The 19,052-nt window shown below is 63.2% G+C and overlaps 1 protein-coding gene across 3 annotated transcripts in view; it reads right to left on the bottom strand.

Annotated features, from left to right (window-relative positions):
• Window positions 1-19,052, bottom strand: part of KCNQ1 (potassium voltage-gated channel subfamily Q member 1) — a 275,100-nt gene that overhangs the window by 239,392 nt on the left and 16,656 nt on the right. Inside the window, exon 1 of one of the 3 annotated variants that reach the window (XM_070058251.1) lies at window positions 2,646-2,994. The exons of the other annotated variants lie outside the window; for them this stretch is intronic. Coding sequence (XP_069914352.1) covers window positions 2,646-2,965 — 320 coding nt within the window. The 5' untranslated portion in view covers window positions 2,966-2,994. Of the gene's footprint in view, window positions 1-2,645; window positions 2,995-19,052 lie in introns of those variants that run through there. 3 annotated transcript variants of the gene reach the window in all.

Consider the following 19,052-nt stretch of genomic DNA (forward strand, 5'->3'; position numbering starts at 1 on the left):
GGCTCCGGCTTCCCGTGCCCGGAAGCTTCCACGCCTTGGCCGTCCCTGCACCGCCAGCCCCACATGGTCGTAGCCACGTGCCCTCATTCGGGTGCCTGGGACGGGGGCTGGGAAGGGTGGTGGGAAACGGGATGTCAGGCCAAGGGGGCCCCAGGCTGCCCATCAGGAAGACACCACCTTTCTGGAGACCCCCAGATCCAGCCCTGACCCCTCCCTGGAGTGCCCCCCACATCCCTAGGGGTCACTGGGCCACAGCCCTGTGACTGCTGCGCCTGCTCCCCGGCCTGCCCAGCGCGAGCCAGCGGTCCCTGGGTCCCCTGACTGGGCCTCTGCCCTGAGCCAGTCCGCCAGCCCAGCAGCTCCAGCCTGTAGGCACCCAGGCAGAGCACGAGGGTGCAGCACCACTTGGTGCATGGCGGTGCGAGGGCCCTGAGGCCCCCTCGGGTCACCCTGGGATGAGACAGACCTTGCGCTCCGAGCACAGCCCCTCCGGGAAACGCCGTTTCCTGTCCCTGCGGCTGGCCAGGGACAGACACCCCCGCTTCCTCCTTGCACTTCCTCTGGCCCCACGGGAGTGGCTCGGAGGCGGCTGCACACCAGGGCTACCCCCAGCCTGCCAAGCCCCTCCTCACCTGGGCCCGGGGAGTTCAGGCCAGACTTCCACGGGGGCCACCCAGAGCCACGGCCGCCCTGGCCAGAACCGGGGGGCACTGGCATTCGCAGGGGAGGAAGTGGCGGCTCCTGCAGGGGCCTGGGATGGGGCAGCGGCAGCCCCTCCCTGGGCCACAGCGCTGACCTCAGCACCCACAGCCCTGCCGGGGCGGCCCAGCTCCAGCGCAGCTGCACACGGGTGACAACACGCCTGCCACCCACACAGCTCTGGCCCCGACAGTGCTGGGACAGGAGCCTCTCGTGCCACCCAGGACCCTCCTGCTCAGAATAAAAACACAACGAGGACCCCGCGCCAGCCCCAGCCATGACAGACGCCAGCCACGTCCCACCCTGCTTGTGTCCCTACTGCCTCTGACCCACAAAGCACCGCGCATGTGCCTGGTGCCACGAGAGGCTCCAGAAACGCCACTGTCGATGCCACAGGCAGAGAGACGGCAACGCAGGGAACACACGTGCAACCCAGCAACCGCATGGAAACAGTGAGGCGCCAGCGGCAGGCCGGAGACCCTGATGCCGCGTCAGGAGAGGAGCTGGGGACACAACGCAGCTGGAGAAATCCACGTGTGCAGAGCCCTGGGGTACAGCCGGGTGTGTGCAGGGCCCTGGGGCATGGCCGGGTGTGTGCAGGGCCCTGGAGCACGGCCGGGTGTGTGCAGGGCCCTGGAGCACGGCCAGGTGTGTGCAGGGCCCTGGGGCATGGCCGGGTGTGTGCAGGGCCCTGGGGCATGGCCGGGTGTGTGCAGGGCCCTGGAGCACGGCCGGGTGTGTGCAGGGCCCTGGGGCATGGCCGGGTGTGTGCAGGGCCCTGGGGCACGGCCAGGTGTGTGCAGGGCCCCGGGGGCACGGCCAGGTGTGTGCAGGGCCCTGGGGCATGGCCGGGTGTGTGCAGGGCCCTGGGGCACGGCCAGGTGTGTGCAGGGCCCTGGGGCATGGCCGGGTGTGTGCAGGGCCCTGGGGCACGGCCAGGTGTGTGCAGGGCCCTGGGGTACAGCCGGGTGTGTGCAGGGCCCTGGGGCATGGCCGGGTGTGTGCAGGGCCCTGGGGTACAGCCGGGTGTGTGCAGGGCCCTGGGGGCGTGGCTGGGCACAGCGGTCAGGGTAAAGCCACCCCCAGGAGCTCCTCACAAGCCAGGGAGTGGTCTCTCGGGGCAGCACCCAGCATCCAGCACCAGGCTCTGGTCTGAACGCCCCAGCCCGGCCCTGGCCCTGAGGCCCCCTGGCCCCTGGCCTCCCGGCCGCAGCTGCCAGGGAGGCGGGGAGGTCGTCAGCAGATCGGACCACAGAGGCAGCAGAAACCCCAGGAAACCAGTCAGACGGCGGAAGCGGCCAGAGAGAGGCGCTTCGAGGACAGTCCGGCCGTCGTCACCGCCGCCTCGGGGGGCGTCCGCACTCCCGGCCGCCCCTCCAGGAGGGCGGCCCTCGGGGCTCCTGCCCGCACCTGAGCCGCAGCCGAGGAGACCCCAAGGCAGAGGAGACGACGGCACAGGCCGGCACCCCTGCGGCCCCCGTGCCCCGGGCTTCCTGCCTGCGGCTCAGAACAGCCATCACCGCAGACCCGCAGCGGCTCCCGGGAGCCAGGCCCGGCCAGAGCGGACGGGCGGGGGCGGCGGCGCCGGGAAAGGCCGGCCGGCGGCCCTCACCTTCAGAGAGCGGCACCCCCTCGGCAGCACAGGCACGGGCCCCGCCACCCTAGGGTGCCGCCACCCATCCCAGGCCTGCTCCCCTAGGACGCCCCCACGCCAGAAGGGCGCCCCTCGGCGGCAGCCCGCCCGTGCCCGCGCCCTCCCGGGTCCCCGAGACATTGCCTCCGAGGGCCCTGGCCCCGCACCCACCAAGACGGGTCTGAGGAACCCCGCACCAGCGAGAAGGCGGCGACTCCGCCCGCGTGGTCAGGCCACGTGCGAGGCCCAAGGGCTCCGTGCCTTTCGCAAGACGTCGGCCCTGCGGCCCTCGCCCTGCACCCGGGCCACTCACCGCCTCGGCACGCGGGAAGCCCTGCCGGCTGCGAGGCCCTGGGCGCCGGGCGAGGCTGCCCAGTCACCGTCCTGAGGGAGCTCAGTGACCACAGCAGGCCTTGTGCCCAGGAGACCGGCGTGCGCGTGCGTGTTGTGGGTGTGTGCAGTGTGCGCATGCGTGTTGTGGGTGTGTGCAGTGTGCGCATGCGTGCTGTGGTGCACGTGCAGCGTGCATGCGCAAGCCTCACCATGCAGCTGGGAGGCCGGAGGTGGCCACTGCGGGCCCCAGGGCAGCGACCCCGACAGGTCGCGCGGGCAGAGGCCCAGAGGCCCCGCCATGGCGGCCCCTCGCCCGCTCCCGGGCCTGCAGTGCGAGGCACCAAGCTGCCCTCTGTCCCCCGTCTGCTCCCCCGGAGACCCCGGCCCGCGCCCGGAACCTCAGCTGTCCATGAGGACCCCGCCCGGGCCCTCCTCCGAGCTCCCCCGAGGGTCCCGCGGCGCCTCGCCCCGCGCGGGATGGACGCGGCCCCACCCAGCCCTGACTCCCGCAACCCCGGCTTCGCAGCCCCCGCGAAATGCCAAGGACGGGAAGATGGCAGCCGAGCGCGGCCTCCCCGGTGGTGCAGCCGCGGGCTCTGAGGGGAACGCGGGCGGCGCCGACGGCTGGGCGCAGACCCCCGCAGTCCCCTCGTAACCGGACGTCGCGGACATGGCGGCCAGGGGCCAACGTCCCTGCAGGGGAACGTGCACAAGAGACGGGCACTGGGGCCACAGCCCGGGCGCGCGTCCCAGAGGGGCGCGGGTTCGAGTCCCGGCTGCCCCACTCCCATTCCGGCTGCCTGCGCCGGCCTGGGAAAGCGGGGACCACGCCCCGCCACCACCGCCCTCGGGGAGACCCGGGTGGAGCGCCCGGCCAGTGCGGCCACTTGGGGAGCGGAGCAGCTCCCTCTGTGTAGCTCTGCCTCTCAGATAAGTGAAGGAGACCTTCACGTCCTTGCCCCCGTTCACTGTGGCCCCCGTCCCAGGCCCCCACGAGCACAGGCTTGTCCCAGCTCCCCGTTCCAGCCCCCCACAAGCACCGGCGTGTCCCAGCTCCCCATCCCAGCCCCCATGGGTACCAGCGTGTCCCAGCTCTCCGTCCCAGCCCCCCATGAGCACTGGCGTGTCCGGGCACCCCGTCCCAGCCCCCCATGGGTACCAGCGTGTCCCAGCTCCCCATCCCAGCCCCCCACGAGCACCAGCGTGTCCCCCATCCCAGCCCCCCCACGAGCACCGCGCGTCCAGGTACCCAGTCCCAGCCCCCCCACGAGCACCAGCGTGTCCCAGCTCCCTGTCCCAGCCCCCCATGAGCACTGCATGCCTGGGCACCCCGTCCCAGCCCCCCACAAGCACCAGCGTGTCCGGGCACCCTGTCCCAGCCCCCCATGAGCACCAGTGTGTCCCCCATCCCAGCCCCCCATGGGTACCAGCATGTCCCAGCTCCCTGTCCCAGCCCCCCATGGGTACCAGCATGTCCCAGCTCCCCATCCCAGCCCCCCACAAGCACCGGCGTCTCCCAGCTCCCCATCCCAGCCCCCATGAGCACAGGCTTGTCCCAGCTCCCCGTCCCAGCCCCCCACAAGCACCGGCGTGTCCCAGCTCCCCATCCCAGCCCCCCCCCCAAGCACCAGCGTGTCCCAGCTCCCCATCCCAGCCCCCATGAGCACCGCACGTCCGGGCACCCGTCCGCATCTCTGTTCCCCACAGGTGTCCTCATCTCAGCTCTGTGCCACCATCCCCCCCTTGAGTTCCCGGCAAGCGGGGTCTCAGGTTCCTCATGGGTGGTCCTGGGCCCCGCAGTGTCACCACGTTTGCTGATGGGCCCATAAACACTGGGGACCCCACACCAGATGCCCAGGCTCCGGAAGTGACTCTCTGGGCCCAGGACGCCGACCACCTCTACTGATCCTGCAGGCGGCCTGCGGTGCCGGGACCCGAGGGAACTCCTCCCGTGCCACTCTCTGTAGCAGCCACGCACCACGGCACCCGGCAAAGGCACGTGCGAGACCTCGGGACCCAGGCCCTGAGCTGCAGGAAGTACTCGTCAGTAAGGAAAGCAAACAAAGAACACGTGCACACGCGCCACAGTGGAGCTGGGCCCAAGCTACCGGCACGGAAATCAGCTCCCCCCAGGGACAGGCCAAGGGTGAGGCATAAAAATCACAAAACGGGCCGGCGCCGTGGCTCACCTGGTTAATCCTCTGCCTGCGGTGCCGGCACCCCACATGGGCGCCGGGTTCTAGTCCCCGCTGCTCCTCTTCCGGGTCAGCTCTCTGCTGTGGCCTGGGAGGGCAGTGGAGGATGGCCCAGGTGCTTGGGCCCCCACACCCACGTGGGAGACCTGGAAGAAGCTCCTGGCTCCAGGCTTCAGATTGGCGCAGCTCCGGCCTTTGCAGCCATTTGCAACCCATGGGAGACCAGGAGAAGCACCTGGCTCCTGGCTTCAGACCTGCCGGCCATGGCGGCCATTTGGGGAGTGAACCAGTGGAAGGAAGACCTTTCTCTCTCTCTCCCTCTCACTGTCTGTAATTCTACTTGTCAAATAAAAAAAAAAAAATCAGAAAACCCAGGGCCTGCGACGCCTGCATCCCATAGGGAGGCCGGTTCAAGTCCTGGCTGCTCCACTTCCAATCCAGCTCTCTGCTGTGGCCTGGGAAAGCAGCAGAAGATGGCCCAAGTGCTTGGGCCCCTGCACCCACATGGGCAACCCGGAAGAAGCTCCTGGCCCAACACTGCCCACTGTGGCTATCTGGGGAGCAAACCAGCAGAGGAAGGATTCTCTCTCAGTCTCTCCCCACCCCCAGCTCTTTCAAAATAAAAAAATCCTTTTTAAAAAACTCACAGAACACTTACAAGAAAACACAGGTCAAAACCTCACATCAGATTTGGCCATCATTTCTCAAACACAATTGGCTTTGTGACAATTAACACACATTGTGTTGGGCCGGTGCTGTGGCGTAGTGGGTAAAGCTGTCGCCTGCTGTGCCAGCATCCCATATGGGCGCCCTTTTGAGTCCTGGCTGCTCCTCTTCTGATCCAGCTCTCTGCTATGGAAAGCAGTAGAAGATGGCCCAAGTCCTTGGGCCCCCACACCCACGTGGGAGACCTGGAAGAAGCTCCTGGCTCCAGGCTTCAGATCGGCGCAGCTCCGGCCTTTGCAGCCATCTAGGGAGTGAACCAGCAGATAGAAGACCTCTCCCTCTCCCTGTCCCTCTCCCTCTCCCTATCCCTGTCCCTGTCCCTCCCTCTCCCTCTCCCTCTCCTTCTGTGTAACTCTGACTTTCAAATAAAATAAATAAATCTTAAAAAAAACAAACAAACAAAAAAAAAAAACAAAACACTGTGCATCAAAAGCCAAACGGCACTGCAGGCTGGGCGCACGGCCCGACACACAGCACGAGCAGGAGGGACAATGCTGCGTGCACTCCGCGCACAGCAGAGGCCACACCACACAACAGACCCCGACTCAAAACTGCTCACAGGAGACAAAGGACGCCGGACGTGGAGCTCAGCGCTTCCAGACAGCAAGAAGGGGGAACAACGCAGACGCGTGTGCCCCTGACGACAGGCCGTCGGGACACACAGGCAGAAGCTACACAGGTATCTGCAGTAACCAGGAACAGAACCGCCCACGAGACAGGAGCAGACACCATCCCCCCCATCGGGCTCCACAGCACACACTTGTTCCCCCTCTCCCAGGGCACAGGGACGCCTTCAGGACACACCAGGGGTCAGGCCACCAATGAAGTGTCACGAGACCCCCTGCTGCAGCCGCAAAGGGGCGGGGACACACGTCAGCGCCAGATCTGCGCTGGGCAACATCAGGCTCTTCACAGCCAGGCCAAGGACGACATCAGACAGGAAACCAGGAACCACGTGGCCAGACACACCAGGACACCAAGGGACGGAGTGCAAGCAGTGCCAGGACACCAGGGGACACGGCACGTCCAATGCCAGGATGCCAGGGGATGTGGCGCAACCAACGTCAGGACACCAGGGGATGCAACACAAGCAGGCTGAAATGCCAGGCAGCACCGAGTGGGACAGCCAGAGCCAACAATGCCAGCAAAACAGATCGCCAGCAAAACAGACCGCCGATTCGCTGGACAGAGAAAAAGCAGAGACTGGAGTGACCAGCGCCAGAAAGGCAGGTGGGGACGCGAGGATTCTGCGGAAGTGAGAGGAGACTCGGGAACAGCCACAGTCGGCCTGCACGGAACGGACAGAGTCGCGGACACACACCGCAGGTCGGGGAGAAGGAACCCCGGCGCGCCTGTCGCGAGAAGCGAGCCTCATCTCTCACTCACCTGACAGCCTCACTGGCGATTCCATAGCCCACAGGTCTCTCAGCAAACAGCCCACGGAGCGCCAGCACTCGGTGTCGCGCCCAGCGGTTAGGACGGCCGCCTCCTGTGGCCAGCTCTGGCCCCGCTTCCTGCTAATGCCCATCCTGGGCAGCAGCCGCCAAGGCTCGAGCAGCTGGGCCCCGGCAACACACCGGGAGACCTGGAAGTTCCCGGCTTCCCTCCCTCTCCAGTAGATAAGTGAATAAAAACGGAGAAAATCTTAATGATCACCCTGTTGCTGACTGTAAATCAGATCTGGTCCTCCTTACTTTCCTCAAGGGGCCGGCGCTGCGGCGCAGTGGGTTAACGCCCTGGCCTGAAGCGCCGGCATCCCATATGGGCGCCGGTTCCAGTCCTAGCTGCTCCTCTCCCAATGCAGCTCTCTGCGTGGCCTGGGAAAGCAGTGGGAGACGGCCCAGGTCCTTGGTCCCCCGTACCCACGTGGGAGACCCGGGGGAAGCTCCTGGCTCCTGGCTCTGGATCGGCGCAGCTCCAGCCATTGTGGCCATCTTGGGAGTGAACCAGCGGATGGAAGACCTCTCTCTCTCTCTCTGACTCTACCTCTCTCTGTAACTCTGTCTTTCAAATAAATAAAATAAATCTTTTTTAAAAAAACTTTCCTCAAAAACTGAAGAGACGGGAAAGCTCCCTCCTCTATGAGTGTGTCGTCTGTTTTTCTCCCAAAGATTCATGTATTTGAAAGGCAGAGTTATAGAGAGGGAGAGGGAGAGAGCGAGCTTCCATCAGCTGGGCCATCCCCTGATGGTGGCAATGGCCAAGGCCAGGCCTGGCCTAAGCCAGGAGCTTCCTCCAGGTCTCCCACACAGGTGCAGGGGCCCAAGCACTTGGGCCATCTTCTGCTGCTTTCTCAGGCCATTAGCGGGGAGCTGGATGGGAAGTGGAGCAGCCAGGACATGAACTGGTGCCCAAATAGATGCCCACATCGCAGGCAGCGGCTTTACCAGCTCCACCACAGCACGGCCCGAGGATGCCTTCTGTCATGCTAACAAAACAGCTGGGGCCGAGAAGCTCATGTCACTCCCAGTGCTGGAGAGTAAACTGCACGGAGGCAAGCCATGGCCGGCACCAGGACGGACGCGGCCAGCAGCACTGTGGCGGGCACACCCAGAGCAGGGAGAGGCCACCCCGAGACAGCTGATTAGAGGATGGCCAGGCTCCTGACCGCTGTCCCCGTGGGCACCAACCAGGTTCCCTGAGAACCACATGAGTCCCTTCTCAAGACGATGCCCTCCTGACCGGATCTCAGAGTTCCACACCAGGGCCAAGCTTCCAACACAGTGCAGAACACAGCCAGGGCCAGCCCTTGCGTGCCTGCTCCGTGCGGCCAGAGCTCAACAGAGACACCGCAGGCCGGAGTCCCTGACGAGCACTGAGCCACGAGTCCTCGGCCGCACGTCAGCAGCGTGTGGAAACCTCACCGGCGGCAGCGGCGTGGGGGCTACTGGAAAGCTCGTACAGAAGTGCAGTCTGGAATGACTGGCGACGAAGCTGGGAGCCCATCTGCGTTTGGCGACCTATAACACCCGGGATAAAGCTCCCACCAGGCCAGGAACAGAAGGAAATTATCTCAGCATTACAGACACCACAGGGCCGGTGCTGTGGCCAAGTGGGTAAAACCACCGCCTGCAGTGCCGGCATCCCATAAGGGTGCCGGTTCGAGTCCCAGCTGCTCTACTTCCAATCCAGCTCCCTGCTTAAGGCCTGGGAAAGCAGTGGAAGATGGCCCAAGTGCTTGGGCCCCTGCACCTGCATGGGAGACCTGGAAGAAGCTCCTGCCTCCTGGCTTCAGATCGGCACAGCTCCAGCCAACCCAGCCATTTGGGGAGTGGCGGTTCTCTCTCTCTCTCTCTCTCTCTCTGACTCTCTACAACTCTGCCTTTCAGGTAAATGAATTAATACGTAAAATAAAAAACAAGCCACGTATGAAACCCCATGGCAAACAGCGCTCGTAACCGTGAGAGACAACGTTGTTCCTCTAAAGCCTCAGCAGGCCCACGGACACCCCTGCTACTCAACCGCAGCCCTGGACGGTCCAGCCAGAGCAGTTAGATGGGGCTCCCAGAACGGAAGGAGGAACTAAAATGATGCGTGTGAAATACGATCACGTGACAGCCCGAAGGATTCCACCAAAACCCCATCAGGGCAGAGAAGTGAATAAGCCCACATCAGCTGCGCTTCTGTACACAGAACTGAACAATGCAAACAAGGAAGTCAGGAGACAGAGCCGACGCCAACACTCAGAGGCGACAGTGGGGCTATCTCAAGAAGGCCTTTCCACGGGGGACAGCACCAGGAAGAACGAGAGACTCAGACACTGAACCTGGGCAGGAAAGCATTTGTACAAGGCAAATCTCAAACCTTACGGAGAGAAACGCAGAGACGCAAACAAGCGGAAACGCGCCCCACACGCATGACTGAAGGACTTCATAGGGCGGCACTGTGGCGAAGCAGTGCCTCTGCCCACAGCGCCGGCTGCTCCACTTCCAATCCAGTTCCTTGCAGATGGCCTGGGAGAGCAGTGGAGGATGGACTGAGTGCCTGGGGCCCTGCACCCGCGTGGCGACCCCCATGGAGCTCCTGGCTCCAGCCTGGCCCAGCTCCAGCTGTTGTAGCCATTTGGGGAGTGAACCAGCAGGTGGAAAACTCTCTCTCTCTCTGTCTCTCTCTCCTCCCCCATCTGTAACTCTGCCTCTCAAGTAAATTTTTAAAAAGACTGTATATCGGCTGGCGCCGTGGCTCACTAGGCTAACCCTCCACCTGTGGCGCGGGTATCCCGGGTTCTAGTCCCGGTTGGGGCGCCGGATTCTGTCCCGGTTGCTCCTCTTCCTGTCCAGCTCTCTGCTGTGGCCCAGCAGTGCAGTGGAGGATGGCCCAGGTCCTTGGGCCCTGCACCCCATGGGAGACCAGGAGGAAGCACCTGGCTCCTGGCTTCGGATCGGTGCAGCGTGCTGGCCGTAGCGGCCATTTGGGGGGTGAACCAACGGAAGGAAGACCTTTCTCTCTCTCTCTCTAACTCTGCCTGTCAAAAAAAAAAAAAAAAAAAAAAAAAAAAAGACTGTACATCAGAACCACCCATCAGGAGCCAGACTCAAGGTGATCCCTAGTCAAAGTCCCAGTGATTTCTTTGTAGAAATAGAAAAACGTGTCTTAAAGTCCTTATGGAGTCTCAAGGATACGCAATCCCTGGATACGGAACCGAGAATGAGAAGAACAAAGCCGAAGGCCTCACCCTTTGATTTCAAAACGTACAGCAAAGCTCCAGCAGTGAAGACGGCGTGGTGGCCAGTGGGACAGGAGGGAGCCAGTGGAAGCCCTGGCGTGCGAGCCGAGACGCCTCTGCGCGAGCCCTGTGTGTGCAAGGGATGGCACGTCTGCAAACATGGCCGGGGGAACCGGACACCCAGGGGCGAGAGAACGAAGCGGGGACCTTGCCTTCACACACAGAAGCCAACTCAAACCGGGCCAGAGACCAAAACGGTAAAATGGCTCCGAGAAAACACGAGAAAGACCTCGCGACATCTGGTTTGGGAAGGATTTCCTTGGGCGGGCAACAGAAGAACAAGGCGGGTGGGAGGCAGACAGCGCTCAGATGCTGTGTGTCAAGACCCGGCTTCCACAGAGGGAGGGAGGAGTCCACACATCGCACGTCTGACAAGGGGCGAGCAGCCGGAGCGCATGCAGCACGCCCAAAGTTCAGCAGCCCCCAACCCACCCGCTTTGTGTAAAGATGGGCAAAAGCCTGGGGCAGATGCTCCCGCCAGAGACAGTCAATGGCCAGCAAGGGCATCGCCCAGAGGTGAGCAGGAGACCACCACGGGACTCCCCCGCCCCCGCCGCTCAGCACGGCCGACCAGGGCGTGCAGACCCCGGAGCGTGTGTGCACGGCAGTGGAGACGTCAAACAGTGCAGCCACTGTGCCAGCCACAGGGCTGGCCCTCCGAACACGAAGCGGAATTGTGCAACCCTGGGTCCACAGCGAACAGCACAGAAGTGAGCGATGTTTGCACACTCGTGGTCCTGAGGGCAGCGTCCACGATGGCTAAACCACAGAGCCACGGGTGCCCACACATGGAGGAGTGCAACGGCCCAGGGAGTCAGGTTTCTCGCCATTTAAGATGTCAGAATGCAGAGAGAGAACCAGCCTGTGGGAGGGGACCAGAAACCTCAGCCGAACCTCCATACGGGCACTCCATGACCTGCGTGGGGTCCCGTCCCCACAACCCCATCACACGCCGAGAACAGCCCACATGCAAAGCGCCTGGAACCCCCGCATCTGCTCAGCCCCAGCCCAGCGCGGGGCACTGCAGAGCTACGGCCGCGGTCACGGGGCTGCGGGGAAAGGGGGAAACTCATGGTGTCTGCCGACACAACTCTCCTGCCGCTGTGCCACTGTGCCGCTGCAAGTGGAATCAGCAGAAGCCGGGACACCTGCTTTTAGACACGTTTACACAGTCACATGTGGTTTATTTATTTATTTGAAAGGCAGAGAGAGAGAGAGAGAAAGAGAGAGAGAGAGAGAGAGAGAAGCAGAGAGAGATCCTCCATCCGCTGGTTCACTCCCCAACGGCTGGAGCTGAGCCAATCCGAAGCCAGGAGCTTCTTCTGGGCCTCTCTCGTGGGTGCAGGGGCCCAACCACTGCTTCCCCAGGCGCGTTAGCAGGGAGCTGGATTGGAAGTGGGGCTGATACGAGATGCGGATGTCAGCAGTGGTGGCTTAACCTGCTCGCCACAACACAGGCCCTCCATGAGCTTTTTAAGACCCCTCAAATGGGGCCACCGCTGTGGCGCAGCGGCTTAAAGCCCCAGCCTGCAGTGCCAGCATCCCATGTGGGCACCGGTTCTAGTCCCAGCTGCTCCTCTTCTGATCCAGCTCTCTGCTGTGGCCTGGGAAAGCAGTGGAGGATGCCCAAGTGCTTGGGGCCCTGTACCGACATGGGAGACCCGGAAGAAGCTCCTGGCTTTGGAGCTCAGCTCTGGCTGTTGTAGTCATCTGGGGAGTGAACCAGAATGGAAGACTTTTCTCTCTCTTGATCTACCTCTCTGTCAGTCTGCCTTTCAAATAAATAAAATAAACCTTTAAAAAATAAAAAAAAAGACCCCTCATACGTGCAGACAAGCACTGAAATACAGTATGTATGAGGGCCACTGGACACCCGTGCACCACCAACTCTGTCGGCCGGGGGCCCGGGAGCCACAGGGAGCACCCCAGGCCAGATCACCCAGAAGGCCACAGGGCTGCCTGGAGGACGGGGGCACCCGGGGCTCAGCAGGCAGCAGGAGGACCTCGGGCGCCACAGCCGGCGCCATCGAGCAACGAGAGGAAGCAGTGACGGCTCTGGGCTCCACCCCATTAGACAGGGAAAGTACTTGTGGGGCGGGCACCGTGGCGCAGCTGGTGAAGCCGCCGGTGGGAATGCCCGCCCTGCTCCCGCCCGGCTCCAGCCGGTGCATCCCGGGAGGCAGCGCTGACGGCTCAGGCGCCCGGGTTCCTGCCGCCGCCGTGGGAGGCCGGGACGGGGTCCCAGGCGCCTGGGTTCAGCAGCCCAGCCCTGGCTGCTGCAGGCAGCTGGGGAGTGAACCACGGATGGAGATTGCTCTGTCACGTTGCCTTTCAGATAAATAAGAAAAAAATCTTTTTAAAAAAAGGAAAAGAAAAGAAAATCCCTACTTGGCAAAGACCCCAGTGACAGCTGCTGCAGGCCCTGTCCGCCACCCAGCGGGCGGAGTCAGCTGAGCGGACTCCACCACGTCGGCGAGGGTCGCCCCCAAGACCTGCTGACTTACGTGTCCATCAACCCGCGGCCGGGGGCCTTCACCGCGGCCGGGCCTGAGCCCGTGACAACCTCTGGCCCCAGACGCGCCACCCGCGTCTGACCACCCGCGTACACTGAGGGTGAGCAAACCCACGTGGGGCCAGCCTCCAGAGCTCGGCCCAGCTCCCACCCGGGGCCAGGAGAGACACAGACAGGAGCACAAAGGGGGCCGAGCCAGCTGGCTCCCGGTCACACCCACACCCACCTCCTGGCCTCCATCGCCAGCCCTGGCCACGTGTGAGACGTTAACCCTGAGCGAGGAGACCGCAGGAACTCTCCATTGAGTTCTAGAACTTTCCTTCGGCCGTGTTATCTCAAAGTAAAAAGGGTTTGTTTGTTTGTTTTTCCATGTACAGAAGGTGCCAGAGGACAGAACTTGCTAGTAAGCTGCTTGGTGTCCCCTGTGGGCCCCAAATCCCAGCCTTTGTGACCTGGCCTGGCCACCTTCGCACCCTAATTGCACCCCTCCCCTCAGATGCGCCAAGTGTGTCCCCACCGCGGGGCCCTCGAGTGGACACACTTCCTGCGGGAGCAGGCGCTCCTCACTCCTCGGCTCCTCCACGCCGGTGCCGAGAGTTGTGCCCCGGCCACCGCCAGCGGGGTGCTGCTCTCCCTCCCACCCTGCCCTGCCACACGCGTGTCAGGCCTTGGGGCACGTCTGTCCACGTCTCCCCAGGAGGGCTGCTCTCCCATCCCGTCGGCTCAGGTCCCCCACGGCAAGGCGCACGGGCAGCGGGGGCAGGAGACCGGTGGAAACCGACGTGGTCCAGGAGAGCCTGCGTCTGCCCCGGCAGGCGGCGGGGTGTGCCCATGGCGAGTCCACGGCGAGCCCGTGGCGACGGCCGCTTCCGGGGGTGGGGGCCGTCGGAGACGCCAGCTTCGCGGAAGGAAGGCAGACACACGGGGGACCCTTCCTGGCTGTGAGAGCCCCAGAAGCGAGCGACGCCTGAGGTCACACCAGGAAGCAATGTGGGGTTCCGAGGATTTGCCTCATCCTGTTATGCATAAGGGCAAACCAGGAAGCGGCCTGGTTGTCAAAACAGAGCGCGCTGAAGCTCTGTGCCGTAACACAAAGGAGGCCCGGGCGGCCCCTCAGCCGTCCCTGCGAGGGAGGACGGCTGACGCAGGGCCTGCCCACAGCTGCTCAAACAAGGCAGAGGAGCCCTCTGGCAGCACCCAAATTTTGCCAATGTTTGCACAATATTTGCAGACACTCATGTGACACCGGCGGTGGCTGCCGAGCGCCTGCTGAGCCAGCACCCTCACCACCACCGAGGGCGCCCACAGTTCGCTCACTCTGTGCCCGTGCAGCCCAAACACGCCCACAGCTCCCATTGCTTGGGTGAAGAAACTGAGGCACAAGCAAATGACCGGAAGATCCCAGGTCAGCGGTGACGGCACTGTGTGTGTGCACGCTCACCCTCCACACGCACACATGTGTTCACATGCACACACATGTGCAGTGACCACTGGAGACGCACACCAACTCTCCCAGGGAAGAAGTCTGCAAGGAGAGCCTTGGGTGTCTCTGGCTGCCGCCCAGGCATCGCCGCCCCGCCCACCCCAGAACCACCTGAGAGGAGGGGGAGGCGCCCGCCCGTTTGCTGCCCCTGACTCCCGTGCGCACTTCTCAGGAACAAGGATGCTCCCTTCCAAGGAGACAGCTGTCAATCACAGGGAACCCAGCACGGACACAGTTCTAATTCTGACCACCCAGACTGCCCACAGGGGGCCAACGTTGTATTAACCCAACACCTGCAGCGCCGGCATCCCACATGGGTGCCGGTTCCAGTCCCAGCGGTTCCTCTTCTGATCCAGCTCTCTGCTGTGGCCTGGGACAGCAGCGGAAGATGCCCAGGTCCTCGGGCCCCTGCACTGTGGGGGACCTGGAAGAAGCTCCTGCTCCTGGCTTCAGATCGGCACAGCCCCAGATGTTGCAGCCACCTAGGGAGTGAACCAGAAGATGGAAGACCTCTCTCTCTGCCTCTATAACTCCACCCCTCAAATTAATAAATAAATCTTAAAAAAAAAAAAAACTGCTCCACAGACTGCCCCTAAAGCTGTGTTTTTCCAGCCTGGACTCCAGGTCACAGGTGCTACTCAGTGACCCCGCCCTCTGCTCTCTCCTGAGCAAGGCTTAGTCGTGCTTTGACACTTGTAAGCGCTCGGGCCAGCTCCCATGTGCGGGTGTGTGCTGGGGGTCTCCCGATGGGTCCCTACGAGTCAGCCTGGTCCAGGACACTGGCAGGAGCACAGCTGATGAGGACAGCCTCTAGGGGGCATGACGCTGGGGTGTGCGTCCCACTGCCCACGAGGCTAACTCAGATACCTCCATGGAGCTGGCCGAGCCACCTCCCACCCTGGGAACAACTCCTTCCCCTCCCAACCAGGAAGGAATTGTGGGGGCACCCTGGGCTGTGTGGACACTGACCTGGGTGTCAGCCCACCGAGCCGCACGTCCCTCCAGATCTCCCAGTGCCAGCACTTCCGCCACCTCAAGCGGCGCTCAGCGGTGGGAGCAGCACCCTCTCTGTCCCGTGGGTTTTCCTGGACGCCTGGCAAACGTGGATGCTGAGCCGGGATCAGCCACCGTGTGCAGGACGTCCCTGCCATGTCCGGGCTCACCTGTCACTCCACGGAGGATTTCCCGCCTCCACCGGTGCACATGACCGCTCCGCCTCTTTCCCGGGGAGCCCCCCGATCAGCTCTGCACTCACAGGCGGGCCCTCCGGCCGTGGAGAGTGTCTGGGGTTTCTCCCAGAAGACTTTTGGTGGCTGCGGAGAACATTTTCTCTGTGCTGACGCAGGACGTGGCAGCACCCAGCCTCTGTGCTGGCGCGCAGCTGGGCGCCCTGCCCTCTGCACACCTCACCCAGGTTCCCTGCGCCTCCTCCTGACTCAGTATCTCTCCCGGAACAACCAACCCCTCCAGAGCGCTGGTTGTGCTACAACGTTGCCCGTTCCTGCCAGGTGCCCAGCCTCTCAGCCTGTGCTCAGGCGCTCCACGCCGGTTTTCAGCGGGGTTTTCTCTCCTTAGTGGGAGCTGTGAACCTCACGTCTTCAGACACCCGAGACCAGCTCTGGGAAACAAAGGCCAGTTCCGCTTTTCTGTTTCCTCACAAACAACGTTTCCCATCTGGATTCTGCCTTCCTGACTGGGAACCTTCCAAAGATTTTATTTATTTGAGTGGCAGAGTTACAGTGAGGCAGAGAGAGAGAGAGAGAGAGAGAGAGAGACAGAGAGAGAGAGAGAGAGAGAGAGGTCTTCCATCTGCTGGTTCACTCCCCAAATGGCCACAACAGCCAGAGCTGGGCAGATCCGAAGCCAGGAGCCAGGAGCTTTTTCCGGGTCTCCCACGTGGGTGCAGGGGCCCAGGGACTTGAGGCATCTTCCACTGCCTTCCCAGGCCACAGCAGAGAGCTGGATCAGAAGTGGAGCAGCCGGGAGTAGAACCGGCGCCCATATGAGATGCGGGCACTGCAGGCGGCGGCTTAGCCTACTACACCACAGCACCGGCATGGGTGTCTTTCAACTTACATGCTTGCCTGCCTCTTCTCCTTTCCCGAAGGTACACAGAGCTACCAATTTGCCAGAGCACAGAGATGTACCGCCTCTTCCTCTCTAGAACGACCGCACAGCAAGGACAGAGCGCTGTCCTTTCTCCGCGGAGAGGTTCCTTCTTTGAGTTCCAGTGACTGAACGCGTCGCTGACCACGCAAGCTTTAAACCTGGGTTGAAGTCGGGGGTATCCAGCACAGGTTTACTTCTAGAACAGACCGAGCCTTTGCAGTCCAGGTTTTGTGAGCATTGCAGGGATGCATAAAAGGCACGTCTTTTACTCACGGGTCCGGGTGTACGCATCTATCAACCTAACTGTCAACTCAAACTCAAAGACTGAAGGAGCTGATTAAAGCCTGCTTCCCTTTGCGTCTTAAACAGTTTATCTCGTCGTCGACAAAGCCACCGCCTGCAGCCGACTACCCCACAACCATCGGCGACACCCTCTCCGCCGAGTCCTGGACGTCCTCGGCTGCGTCTTGGTTTGTGAGCTGGAAGACGCTCACGGTTCCTCCCGGGATCTCATGAGCAGCCCACGTCTGGGCTCCCTACTGAAGACCGGTCAGCGCCGGGAGATGGGTGTCAGCCTCGGGAGGTAGAAGGCAGACGACAGACCTTTCCAGAAGCCTGGGCACCCAGGGGGGGAGGGGGAAGGCAGCTGGGGGTGGACTGGCTTCCATGTTGTTGCTACTTAGGGCAGAAGTGAGTGTGCACAGCGACCCAGAGAAATTCAGCAGGAGACAGGAGGTGAGGGTCAGCGGGAGGTGAGGGTCAGCGGAAGGTGAGGGTCAGGCCGGGGGTGAGGGTCAGCGGGAGGTGAGGGTCAGCGGGAGGTGAGGGTCAGGCCAAAGGTGAAGGTCAGTGGGAGGTGAGGGTCAGCGGGAGGTGAGGGTCAGCGGGAGGTGAGGGTCAGGCCGGGGGTGAGGGTCAGGCCGGAGGTGAGGGTCAGGCCGGAGGTGAGGGTCAGCAGGAGGTGAGGGTCAGGCCGGGGATGAGGGTCAGGCCGGGGGTGAGGGTCAGGCCGGAGGTGAGGGTCAGCGGGAGGTGAGGGTCAGCAGGAGGTGAGGGTCAGGCCGGGGGTGAGGGTCAGGCCAGGGGTGAGGGTCAGCGGGAGGTGAGGGTCAGGCCGGGGGTGAGGGTCAGGCTGGGGGTGAGGGTCAGTGGGAGGTGAGGGTCAGGCCGGGGGTGAGGGTCAGCTGGAGGTGAGGGTCAGGCGGGGGGTGAGGGTCAGGCCAGGGGTGAGGGTCAGTGGGAGGTGAGGGTCAGGCCGGGGGTGAGGGTCAGCGGGAGGTGAGGGTCAGCGGAAGGTGAGGGTCAGGCCGGAGGTGAGGGTCAGCGGGAGGTGAGGGTCAGGCCGGGGGTGAGGGTCAGGCCAAAGGTGAAGGTCAGTGGGAGGTGAGGGTCAGCGGGAGGTGAGGGTCAGCAGGAGGTGAGGGTCAGGCCGGAGGTGAGGGTCAGCAGGAGGTGAGGGTCAGGCCGGGGGTGAGGGTCAGGCCGGAGGTGAGGGTCAGCGGGAGGTGAGGGTCAGCAGGAGGTGAGGGTCAGGCAGGGGGTGAGGGTCAGGCCAGGGGTGAGGGTCAGCGGGAGGTGAGGGTCAGGCCGGGGGTGAGGGTCAGCTGGAGGTGAGGGTCAGGCGGGGGGTGAGGGTCAGGCCAGGGGTGAGGGTCAGTGGGAGGTGAGGGTCAGGCCAGGGGTGAGGGTCAGCGGGAGGTGAGGGTCAGCGGGAGGTGAGGGTGGGGAGGCACCAGCCAGCTGTGACCAGCGGTCACTGCACTGCCAGCTGCAAGAGCTGAGAAACAAACCCTTGTCACACAAGGCTCACACGGCCGCACTGGGGAACAGCCCCAGATGCTGGACACACAGACAGGACGGGGCGTCCACGCAGACAGGACGGGGCGTCCACACGGACCACCCATCACCCAGCTTCTGTCCAAGTGAAACTTGGATGCGAGCTGCACACGCCGGACCTCAGAGCGGCGTGCTTGGTCCTGGAAGCTGGCCACCAACGGCCACTTGTGACATCCACTCCCACGAGTGTGAGATGTAGGGAACCGACACAGCCACAGCAACGGACAGGAGACCCGTGGACCCCAGGGGCAGGCGCCGGGCTGTCCTTCGGGGCTGGCGGGAGCACCGAGAACGCAGACAGAGGTGACGGCCACACAGCACAGGCGACTGCCAGCACCGCCCAGCAGTGCCCTTCAACCCTGGGAAAGGGGTCACCTTCCTGTCCCGTGCTTCACAGTATAAAAACGCATTGTGTGAGCACACACCCATGCCAGTGCCCGTACACACACACATGCACACTCGCCTGCACACACATGCATGCACTCATACATGTGCACACTCACCTGCACACATGCACACATGTGTGTGCTCACACACGCCTGCACACACAAGGCAAACACCTGGCCTCCCACCTGCTCTGCCCCCTGTAGCCACACAGCCTGGGACGTGGTTTCCCCATCTGCACATGAGGCGCACGTAGGGCCGTGGTGAGGCTGCCGTGAGCAAGTCCTCACAGAGGCTTGGACCCGGGCCCGCTCCACAGACAGGACACCACGCCGCCGTGACCGACCATAATCCACCTGTCCCTCGCGCCTGACCCCACCCTGCCAGCTGCAGCAAGCCACCCGACAGGTGCGGGG

The sequence above is a fragment of the Oryctolagus cuniculus genome, chromosome 1, assembly GCF_964237555.1.
Source record: "Oryctolagus cuniculus chromosome 1, mOryCun1.1, whole genome shotgun sequence".
Classification (NCBI taxonomy): domain Eukaryota; kingdom Metazoa; phylum Chordata; class Mammalia; order Lagomorpha; family Leporidae; genus Oryctolagus; species Oryctolagus cuniculus.